The sequence below is a fragment of the Emys orbicularis genome, chromosome 3 (assembly GCF_028017835.1).
Source record: "Emys orbicularis isolate rEmyOrb1 chromosome 3, rEmyOrb1.hap1, whole genome shotgun sequence".
NCBI classification, from domain to species: domain Eukaryota; kingdom Metazoa; phylum Chordata; order Testudines; family Emydidae; genus Emys; species Emys orbicularis.
In genome coordinates, this window is record NC_088685.1 from 183,755,633 (window position 1) to 183,767,954 (window position 12,322).

At 41.7% G+C, this 12,322-nt stretch overlaps 1 protein-coding gene across 1 annotated transcript in view; it reads left to right on the plus strand.

Moving 5' to 3' along the window:
* Window positions 1–12,322, plus strand: part of PSME4 (proteasome activator subunit 4) — a 213,237-nt gene that overhangs the window by 193,510 nt on the left and 7,405 nt on the right. Inside the window, exons 44-45 of the mRNA XM_065400759.1 lie at window positions 9,472–9,634; window positions 10,598–10,731. Of these exons, the coding sequence (XP_065256831.1) occupies window positions 9,472–9,634; window positions 10,598–10,731 (297 nt within the window). The remainder of the gene's footprint in view (window positions 1–9,471; window positions 9,635–10,597; window positions 10,732–12,322) is intronic.

The following is a 12,322-nucleotide window of genomic DNA, read 5'->3' on the forward strand; positions in this document are numbered from 1 at the left end:
TGGGGTTGCCCTGTGAGGTGCAGCAGACTGTGCAGGACCTTCCATTTGAAGGCAAGTTGCTCTTTTCTGAGCAAATGGACTTGAAGTTGCATAGTCTGAAAGACTCCAGAGCCACCCTGAAATCCCTGGGGTTGCATATACCGGCTCCTGCCAGGAAGCACTCTAAGCCCCAATCAGCAGCCCACTTCTACCAACCACAGCAGAGACAAGACTATAGCAGGAGATGGAGTAGAGGCTATAAGAGAAGTCCTCTGTCCCAGTCCTAGTCTGCCCCGGTGCCTGCCTCCCTCTTCCTCCTCCCACGCCCCCCTTCCCTGCGCCCTCCCGAGACAATCTGCGGGGTCTAAGCAGGACTTTTGATGGGATGTACCAGGACAATGTGTGGATCTGATTTCTCCTATATTTGTGGACCGGTTAGGATTACAGGGGTGCTTCTATCAGGCGTGGGCCCGCATTACCTCAAAGCTCTGGGTGCTACGCACGATAGAACTGGGATATACCCTTCAAGTCAATTGTTCACCTCCTTCCCACTCTCCCTTCCCGTCCCTCTTCAAGGACCTTCTCACAAGCCACTTCTGGCCCAGAAGGTGCAGTCGCTTCTAAGGGTGGGAGCAGTGGAAGAGGTTCCACCGGAGCTAAGGGGGTCAGGGGTTCTACTACATTTGAACTGCTGGCAATGTGCTCTCTGCTCTATCTGTTCTGGAAGGTGTCCTCCCTGGCCACCATTACTTCAGCCAGAAGGGTCTCAGAGATCCAAGCCCTTACTTCAGAACCACCATACACAGTCTTTTTCAAGGACAAGATGCAGCTGCGGCCCCACGCGACCTTCCTGCCAAAGGTGGTCTCACAATTCCATAGTAACCAGGATATCTTCCTATCCTATTCGTTATAAGAAGCCACATGCTAACAGGGAGGAACAGACACTCCATGTGCTGGATGTTAGGCATGCACTAGCGTTTTACATAGAAAGGACTAAACCCTTTTGGAAATCCACTCAGCTCTTTATAGCCATTGCAGAGTGAAAGGCCGGCCAGTCTCAGCACACAGAATCTCATCGTAGATCACTTCCTGTATCCGCACATGCTACAACCTAGCAAAGGTCCCAGCTCCTCCACTGACAGCCCTTTCTACAAGAGCCTCAAGCATCATCGGCTGCGTTCGTGGCCCAAGTTCTGATTCAGGACATCTGTAGGGCAGCAACATAGTCGTCAGTCCACACTTTTGCATCCCACTATGCCATCACCCAGCAAGCTAAAGACAATGTGGGTTTTGGCCAAGCAGTGTTACAGTCAGTGTGCCAATGAACTCCAAACTTTCCACTGGTGCAGCTGCTTGGGAGTCACCTACATTGGAATGGACATGAGCAAGCACTCTAGAAAAAACGGTTATTAGCCTTCTGTAACTACTGTTCTTCGAGATGTGTTGCTCATGTCCATTCCAAACCTCCCCTCCCCCCCCACCCTTTTGTTGGAGTTAGCTGGCAAGAAGGAACTGAGGAGGCAGCAGGTCGGTGGGACCCTATATACCACCAATATGAGGTGTGACTCCAGGGGGCACCAGAGCCAACCCAACCGAAACCACTGAGGGGAAAACTTTCCGGCAGTGGTGTTCGGAGCGAGTAGACACCTACATTGGAATGGACATGAGCAACACATCTTGAAGAACAACAGTTACAGAAAGTTAGTAACCGTTTTTTTTCAAGTTCCTAAGTAACTTAAATGCATCCAGCTTAAAAGCCAGATGTTGATTTGAGAAAACATAGCATCTCATTGGAGAACAGATAGGCCATAAGTATTCTGACCATCAAAGCAGTATTCTGTGTATTAGAAATGTTGAGAAATTTGGCTTCTAGGAAACTACTAATGCTCAGGATGCACAAATCAAAGAAAGTCAAACTCAAATGGTGATTTTAATGTATGTGTGCTCTTGAGAGCACTAGTGGGCATGAATGTGAGGTGCATTACAAAGAGTGTTCATGGGAACCACAAATGTTTATCAGCAGGGCTTCTAATTTGTGAAATTCTTCCTCTCAATAAAGCTTTTTAAATTAACATTATACCAATAATGTATTGGATATATTAAAAAGCGTTCTATGAAATCACATGGGTGATGTGTAATATATAATTTACAGTGCAGAATCATAGTGAGAAATGTTAATGTTTCAGCCCTTTCACCTCTGGTCCCCAAATACCACTTCGTTCTGTCTCTTATTTGCAAAGAACAACTTATCCATAATGCCTAACTAAAAGTTCATTTTCATGTAACATGTTTCTCTTCCTGGAAGGGCAAGAGGATGCTCTTGTGTAAAATCTGTTTAAAATGGGGTCAAAAGTCTCACTATTATGAAAATCTAAGCTGTGAAAGGTGAATTGCAAGTAATTTTTAAAACATAAATATAGAATTAATATTTCAAATTGTGCGAGATTGCACCTTGTATTTAAAGAACAGCACTTTAACCCTCTGCTCCCAGTGCACTGGCTCCATTCTCCAGCAGGTCTCTTCGATGTCACTACATGTTATAGTATTACAGTTAAACAAGAGCTGTGAGCCTATATAACTTGTTATCCTTACTAATCAAGGCATTCATCACATAATCCCACGTTTACATAATTTACAAAAATTGCTGTTCACTTTTAATAGTTAAATAGATTTGCAAATAATTAGATAAAACATATGTCCTTGAACTGCTGAGGTAGAAATCAGCAAAAGCTATTTTGTGTAATAATCTTTTGCAATCATGTTGTTACCATGGAAACCTTACTTTACTGTAGCAGTAATCTTGCTTTTTCACTATAAGAATTGGCAAGTTCCAGTATGTTTCAGTAATTACCATAGCATTGCTTTCATTGTGTTATGTTTAATGAGAAGGTGATTTCAGTATAGAACCTCATTTCTAATAGTCTGTATACCTTGTCTCTCTGTTCTGGGCTGAAACGTGACAGACAAGTTCTTAGTTCTGAAATGGATTTTCAGGTTATTGTAAGTAAAAATGCTAAAATTTATGGTTTTCCCCGCCACTTCTTTTGCCTCTCTCTTAATGGACTTTTTAAATTTCTAGTATTTCTGATGGGTTCCTCAGGAATCACTTCCACAGTTCTCAGCCCAGCCCTCATGTTTGCAGTTTTGTGGTAGCTGTGTTGGTCCCAGGACATGAGAGAGACAAGGTGGATGAGGTAATATCTTTTTTTGGACCAACTTCTGTTGCTTGAAGGGACAAACTTTCAGGCTTCATAGAGCTCTTCCTCAGATCTGGAAAAGGAATCTAGCATGTCCAAGCTAAATGCAAGGTGGGACAGACTTAGCATAAGCACTTTGTAGATGACCACTTAAAATGAAATGGGCAATTAACACCTCTGCAGTTGCAGGACAATGGCGGGTACATAGGCAGCAGGGTGTGTTACAAGTTGTTGTATCAGAGGGGTAGCCGTGTTAGTCTGAATCTGTAAAAAGCAACAGAGGGTCCTGTGGCACCTTTAAGACTAACAGAAGTATTGGGAGCATAAGCTTTCGTGGGTAAGAACCTCACTTCTTCAGATGCAAGTTGTTGTAATGGGCCATAAAACCCATGTCCCAGGCTTTGTCTATACTACACAGTTCTGTTGACAAAAGTCAGGTTTTGTCGTCAAAGCAGTGGAGGTATGCACACTACAGTGCTACTTCTGCTGACAAAACTCTCTTGTTTTGCCCACAAAATAAAACCACCTTGACAAGAGGCGTAGAACTTTTTGCGACAAAGTTACATCAACAAAGTGCCAGTGTAGATACCCCACTTGGTTATGTCGCTGTAAATGACCTCCAGAAGATATCCCACAATGCCTAACCTGACCACTCTCATCAGCAGTTCGAACTCTGCTGCCCTACACCCAGGTACATAGGCATCCGCCCCTCCCCCTTTAAAGGCCAGGGAATTTTTGAAATTCCACTTCCTGTTTGCTTGGTGTTGGACAGCTCCATGAAGCAAATGCTCTCCCGCTTGGAGCACACCTGAATTGCTGGATTTGCTGGCACTGTGGGGAGAGGAGGCTGTGCAGTCCCAGCTCCGCTCCAGTCATAGGAACTTTGATACCTATGGGCAGATTTCTCGTGGCTTGTTGGATAAGAGCTACGAACGGGACACGCATCAGTGCTGTGTGAAGATAAAGTAGCTGAGGCAGGTGTACCAGAAGGCAAGGGAGGCAAACCATCGCTCTGGTGCTGCACCGAAGGCCTGCCGCTTCTATAAGGAGCGGGTGTCACCTTGGCAGCGACCCCACCTTCATTGCCAAGAGACCTGGGGATACGGGGGGGGGGGGGGGGGGGGGGCTGGAGACAGCGGACAGCAGACTCAACCCTAAGGACAAAGTGGTGGACAAGGGGGTCGAGTTGGACGACAAGATGGGACAGTTGACAGGGTTGTCTAGTACCATGGTGAGCCAGGACCTCTTCTCCACCCAGGGACAGTGAGAAAGTGATTGATATGTTAAGAGAGGTGTATTTTACTATAATGATTCTTTGCTGTGTGTGAACTAACAATCATACTTCTGTAGAAGCACAAGAAACAATACACAGATGTGACATTCACAAATCGGCAGAGCGCCTCTGCCAGATAAGGAAGTGACCAAGGCGGAGCAGGGAGGACATGATCCAAGAGGTGCTTCAATCCTCAGAAGCCATAAAAAGAGAACGCAGGGAGTGGAGAGAGACCCTGAAGGAAAAATTTAAAATGGAAAGGCAGGACAGAAAGGAGAGTGAGGAGTGCATTGTAAAGGACCAGGAGTGGATGATAAAAGTGATGGAGGAGCAAACAGAGATGTTGAAGTCCCTAATCACTCTCCAGGCAGAACACATGCATGCTTCCCTCCCACCTCAGTCGATACAGAACTGCTTTCCATGCCCTCCCCAAACTCCTCCCTTGCAACTTCCTGGAACATCTCAGTACCCCATTCATGCCACCCCCATCGGTCAGCTTCCAAAATGATAGCTGGACTTACACACAGCTATGAAAGTCTATACTGCCCTTCATTGTTATCTGCCTTCCCACCAAGCCTTTCATGTGTGTTGTTAATTGGTATTTAATAAAAACAAACTCTCTGAAAGATAACCAATCTTTATTTGTCTCCGACATGTGGTGGTTGCTGTTGGTAATAATACATAGTGGTGATCATTTGCTGACTACAAATCCCAGTCAGGAATCATCACAATTTTCATGCAAGTCAGCAAGTTAACAAAGCATGGCAGAGTGCTGTATAGAAAGACTTACATTACTAGGGCTCATTATCAAAATATCGCCTCAAAACCTCCCTGATTCGAATAGCCCCCGGTTGTGCCCCTCTAATAGCGCTGGTATCTGTCTGCTCCATTCCGGGGGAAACTTTTCACCCTTAGCCTCACAAATATTATGGACCATCAGCAGGCTGCTATGACCATGGGAATGTTTTCCTCGTTTTGGTATAACCTGCCTTAAAGGCAGCACGAGTGTACTTTTTAGTCTGCCAAAGACGCATTCCACAGTCCACTGTGTTCAGCTGCTCCGTGAATGCCAGAAGTAATCTGGTGGTGGTTCTTTCCATGACACACAGCAGGTCAGGCAACTCTGATTCCTGTTCAGATTGGGTGCTTATGATATACTGCATGACCATCTTCAGTGTATTCATAACAGTGACCACAACAGTAGAGAGTGGTGCGGGATCCATCCTTTCACACAAAGATGGCGGGTGCACAATAAACAGGCCATTGAAAAATGCCGCAAAATGCAGTCGGAAGCCCATGAATGCAGGGACAGAAAGAACTGCATCATGAGACGATCCACTCCGCCGTCCCACAACTCCCAGCTGCAGAAGGTGTCAAGTAGGACCGTGCACTGCTCTCCTTGTCGATGCTGCAGTACCAAGTGTGGATGCACTCTGCTGACAGAAGGAGCATAGTGTGAACATGCACAAGCAATTTAATTATACCCATTTTGATTGTCGGCTTAACTTGCGTCGACAAAACTCTGTAGTGCAGACAAGGCCCGAGATGGTCTCTCTGTGAAACTTGAAAGCTTGTCCCTTCCACCAACAGAAGTTGGTCCAATAAAAGATATTACCTCATCCACCATATCTTTTTTAGGTATCATGGTAGATGACCAAAGGAACATAAACTCTAGTGTAATACCATGGCTCATGATCCTTGGAAGGATCCTTGGAGAAATATAGAGTAGAAGTAGGGAGGTGATATTGCCTGTAGCGTTGATGAGACCACTACTGAAATACTATATCCACTTCTGGTGTCCACACTTAAAAAGGATGTTGGGAAAAGTTGAAAAGGATTCAGGGAAGAGCTACAAGAATTATTTGAGGTCTGGAAAATACAACTTACAATGAGAAGCTAAAGGACCTCAGTCTATAGTTTATTTAAGAGAAGCTTAAACATGACTTGATCATGGTCTCAAAGTACCTACAAGGAGAAAATATCTGGATTCTTTAATCTAGCAGACAAAGGTATTTTAAAAAAAAAAATCTAGTGACTAGAAAGCTGAAGTTAGCTTAAAAAAAAAAAACCTGGAAATTCAGCACAGATTTTTCAGTGAGGGCAATGAACCACTGGAACATCTTATCAAGGGATGTGGTAGATTATCTATCCCTTGAAGTCCTTAATTGTAATTTTCAACTGATTTTAGTTCAACCACAGGTAATTAGGCTTGATATGTGAATTAGCGTTTGGAGTTCTACTGCCTGTGTTTCAAACTAGATCAGTATCATGGTCCATTTTTAAAGACTTCTCAAGACAGTCTGCCGGCCTAGGCAAAAGTTCAGTCTGCCATCCCCTATTCCCTAGAACAGAAGTTCTCAACTGGGGTAGGGGTGTGTGCAGTGAGCCCAGACGCACCTCCATCGGGACGGAGGGACAGCTAGGCCAAATTTGAGTTAATGGCATTGTAACCTGACATGCGGTGTTGCAGTGCCATCAGGTTGGCCCTGGTTTCCCTAGGCAGAATATGCTGCCCTAGGCAGCTGCCTAGTTTGTTCATAACTTATCCATTCTGGTATTAAAATCTGTGAAATTGAAACATCTAGTCTGGGTAAATGGTCCCTTAAAGGGTTAAGATGTTTCGTTAGTTGTTCATGGAGTCAATGTTAAAACAGCTGTTAAATGAACCAAAACATATAAAAAGTACATAATTTACTGTAAGACAACATTGAATCTAATTTATAGTGTTTTTAATGGGATTTAAATTTTCTCAGTCCTGATCTGCTTTAGGAAACTGTCAAAATGGCAGCTTCATACTTTGCTTCTTTTTTTGTACTTTATATACTGTAAAAGTATATAGTGAAATGTACGGCTTAAAATCTTTTTATTACAATTTCCCTTTTAAGAAACTTGAGTGTCCTAGCTTCTTACAGCAAATAGAGCATTGAGAGTACTTCACTAAAACTTTACATTGTGGTCTGAATTTTTTGTTCTAATTTTCAGTATGTCATTAAACACTTATTACTTACTTTTAGAACAAGAAAGCCAACTGCTACAGTTTGACTCCTCTACAAAAAAGTGTAGTTAGAAAATCCTGATGCATGGGAAAGTATTCCACTGAATATGTTTCTACTCTGTAGCTTTTAGATCATCATATAGGCCTGATGGCTTATAAATCCTTAACTATGTGAGATGTTAATGGGTATTGCAGTATATATGTATAAAATTATACCTTATTAATGTAATTTTTAAGGACTTTGTTTCTAGGTGTTTCTTGCAGCAAAATATTACCATTAGTAAGATTGATTTGACAATATTGAAAATGGATTCTAATACAGTGAACAGTGATGTAAATGATTAGTTACCTAGTGAGCCTGCTCACTTTACAGCCAGGCTTCCACCTATTCTGGGACTTGCATTAGCACTTCATGTTTCATTTAATAGCTTAGTCCTTAAGAGGCTCATAAATTGCTGATAAACAGTACTGGCAGACTATTTCACTTCATACTTTACACTATTAATAACAAGGATCACATTTGAATAATATGCTGTGGAAATGTAAATAGAAGGAAGTCTCAAGAGCCTATTGTTAACTTACTATGTTTAATTATTACAGCACTTGCTGCTATACTTTATTGCTTTGTGGAGGTTCAGAACATTATGTTCAAGGATATAATTTATTATAATCTGCTACATTGGATTCAGAGCGTTGGTAGGTGTTTGTACTCTAGATAGATGTGCGTTCTGTTTAGTGTAAGTGTAACAGTATGTACTTATCAGTAAATGAGGCAACTGCTGCCAACATTTTAATAAGCTAATTGGGCTTTCAGATTTTTAAATGTTAAAATGTTCTTATGGTCAGCCCATACACCTTGGTTTTTAATAGCAATGGGCCTATTATGACAGGACCAAATTTGAGATGACAAGGCAGAACCTGTGTTTCTACAATTTATTAATTTTGTGTGTGTGTTTCACTGATTTTAATAGCCTGTTAGGAGTGATGTAGTAACACTGAGTAGGCGTAGCTGTTTTTGTAAGCAAACAGTAATTTAATTGTCTTCAAATATAATTAAACCCGGTGAAATTATAAAAAAGATAGTAGCATTGTGAATTTGTGGATAATTAGTTGAAATTGATTTGGCTTGTACTTTTGGTAACTTAGTTACAAAAGAGCGGTGCATGTCTCTATCGTATCTATTTTTACAAGCCAGTTTACTGATGGATTGACCAAGGCTCAAGGCAGTAAAATAAATACTGGAAGGCTACAGAACTGAGTCAGTGACTGCACACTACTGACATGATATTATTGCCTAATAACCCAACATTGCTTATAAATATCAGCAAGAGTTACAGCATTATGAAGAGTATTGTGGTAATTCAGTCTTAATACAGGGGGGCCTGGTAAATTTCCCAAGATTCAACTAGGATAATGGATATCATGAATATAAAAATTCTTAAAATTGCACACCTCCAAGATGTTCATCCTATGCTGTGGATTATAAAGGTTTCATATGTAGCAAGGAAAGAAATGAAACACTTTGCATAAAGGTATACTTTCCCCTGTGTAAACTGACCTTAGTGTACCGATTTCATTAATGGAGAAAGCAGGTATCTCTATAATACTTGTATTATTTATATATTTTCTATAAAATCACAGTAGCATTATTATAAATTGTTCTGGATTATATATTTATCACACATGACTATTTTTCAAAATTCAAAATCAGTTGCTGTTTTAGCTTACAACACAAGTTTGACACTGAAATTTTATTGTTTGCTGCAGTCGTGGATCACTAATTTTGTCTACCTGTGTAAAGACAGTTTTAAAATTGTAAATGAATATTGGTTATTGCTTTATATGTGACACTTTAATATACTAATTGTATTTAATGGCCTACTAAGATGAGGTGATAAAAACTTGAAAGACCTTTCTCAAGCACAGTATGGCAACGTAATCTAACTGATAAGTCCAAAGGGCAGTAATAAAAGTCAGCCATGAATGTTTGCTGTAGTAATTGATGTAGCTGATGTTTCTGCTCGTAGGTGAGAGAAATGGCTGCTACCACACTGAGTGGTCTGCTACAGTGCAACTTCCTCACTATGGATAGCCCTGTGCAGACTCACTTTGAACAGCTCTGCAAGACAAGACTACCAAAAAAGAGAAAGCGAGACCTTGGCACAGTGGTGGATACCATTCCTTCTGCAGGTAAAGACACTGCCTCAGAGAAGCAAACTCTAAATTAAAAAACTGGTTCAGTTACTTTATTTACATCATCCTTAGACAACTCAGATGGCTAGAATAGGCCGTGCAGTTAAGGAGGAATCTTCAAGCAATATACATAAAGAAACAGATCTGATGTGTATGCAAATATTTATAATACTTAAATGTTTATAAACCATCATGACAAAATATTTTTGTTTATACATTTGACTTTTTTCCTGTATGTTTATATTGCTCCTAACACAATGGGGTCCCAATCCCAATTAGGTATTTTGGGTGCTGATACAGTACAAATGTTAAATAACAATATACTACTACAGAGCAGGGTTATATGGCTAGATTAATAGGTTTTTGTGGTTTATTCTTATACCTAGGGTGTACTGCTTACCAGTCTCCATGAAAGTACATGTATTCAGAGACTCGTCAAAGAGGAAGTGGTTATTTTACCAGTAAGTGTAGTTCTTTGAGGGTTGTCTTAGCAGTCACACTCCTCATCCACCTTCACCTGTGAGGCACCGGAGAAAGGAACTAAGTTAGAGCTTGCCCTCCCTAGAACTTTCAGTGGCATTGGACTGTATTTACATGAGCCCCAATAGGAACAGTTTACCAGAAAGTTACAGAAAACTGATGTAGGCATTTTTTAGTCCACTGAGTGTAGATATGCAGAGGCAGCCCTTGAACTGGTAAATAACCTCTCCTTTTTGATTCTTCACAAGAGCCTGTAATGGATAGAAGAGGTGGACATTAAGAATTCCCCTAGTATGGATGTTAGTTGCACTTTACTGCTCATGACAACTTACGTTTAATGTGTATTTATTTTAGTACTTTTCATAAGTTAAAAATAGCTGGAATTACTGAAAGTGAAGTTTCAAGTCTGGCTGTGTTATGGAAACATACTTTGAGAGATTTGTATCCTGCCACATGTATATTACGGTCTTTTCATTGCAGACTTGGTTAAGCGCCATGCTGGTGTGCTTGGACTTAGTGCATGTATTTTGTCAAGCCCTTATGATGTACCAACTTGGATGCCCCAGCTTCTGATGGACCTCAGTGCCCACCTTAATGATCCTCAGCCTATTGAGGTAAAAATAGTCTGATTCTATTTATTTTTTTCTGTTTAATCTAAAACATGTCTATCATCCTTACATTAGCTTCCTGAAGAAAGACACTGAAGGAATATGTGTCACAATGTGACATTTTTTCTTCAAAAGTTCATAACTTTGCTAAATCCAAACCTGCTTTAACTCAAAGGCACCTTATGAAAGCATGCCAATTCCTTGCCATATTTCTATTTCTGCCTCAGTCATTTCTACACTAGAGCCAAAAATAAATTAAGTAGAAAGCTGAGAGAGTTTTATTTATAATGGGGAAATTCCCTTACTCTCCTTGTACTCAAAAATGACTAACAGAGTTTTTACACAAACTAAACAAAAAAAAAAAAAAGGCAAACAAAATCATTGGGTAGACACCAGGGCCTATAAAATTGCAGCCTGATAGATGAAAGTACTGGAAACTTTTATGAGCAACTCAAAAAAGGGGCTTTGAATGGAAATACTTAAGCATCTTTGCCTGTACAGTAACTCCTCACTTAAAGTCGTCCCAGTTAACGTTGTTTCGTTGTTACGTTGCTGATCAATTAGGGAACATGCTCGTTTAAAGTTGTGCAATGCTCCCTTCTAACGTCGTTTGGCAGCCGCCTGCTTTGTCCACTGCTTGCAGGAAGAGCAGCCTGTTGCAGGTAGCTGGTGGGGGCTTGTAACCAGGGTGGACCGGCAGCCCCCCTATCAGCTCCCCGCTCTCCTAAGTTCCTTGTGCTGCAGCCACCCAGCAGGCTATCAATCGGCAGTTCAGCTGTCCCTCCCCCCACTGCCATGTGCTGCTCCTGCCCTCTGCCTTGGAGCTCCTCCCAGAGACTCCTGCTTCCTGCGCAGGGGAGGAAGGGGGGCTAATGTCAGGGTGTCACCCTGCTCCTGCACCCTGCTTTACCCCCTCTCCATACAGAGCAGGGAGGGGACACGGACAGAGAGAGACAGAGAGAGCTTGGGGCAGCAGCTGCTGTCTCAACTTCCTGATCCACTTAAAAAGACAATGCACTTAAGAGTGGGTCAGCTTACTTAAAGGGGCAGTGTGCATCTCTCTCTCTCTCTCTCTCACACACACACACACACACACACACACACACACACACACACACACACACACACACACACACGGTGTGTGTCTGTCTCTGTCTGCTGTGCTGTCTCCCCTCCCTCGTGTTCGTGCTGCCTTGATGAGAGGCTACATTAACAACAATGTGTTAACCCTTGAGGGCTCAGCTGAGTGCTAGTTCATCATTTAGCAGCAAGGCATTCCCTGGGAAATATCCCACCCTCTGACTTCACCACCTCAACCAAGCTTCACAATCATCATTGCTGTGTACAGTATTAAATTGTTTGTTTAAAATGTATACTGTGTGTATATCTATATAATATATAGTTTTTTGTCTGGTAAAAACAATTTCCCTGGAACCTAACCCCCCCTTATTTACATTAATTCTTATGGGGAAATTGGATTCGCTTAACATCATTTGCTTAAAGTCGCATTTTTCAGGAACATAACTACAATGTTAAGCGAGGAGTTACTGTAGCTGTTGCTAGCACTCCAACTATACTACTGTTATTAACTATAGTG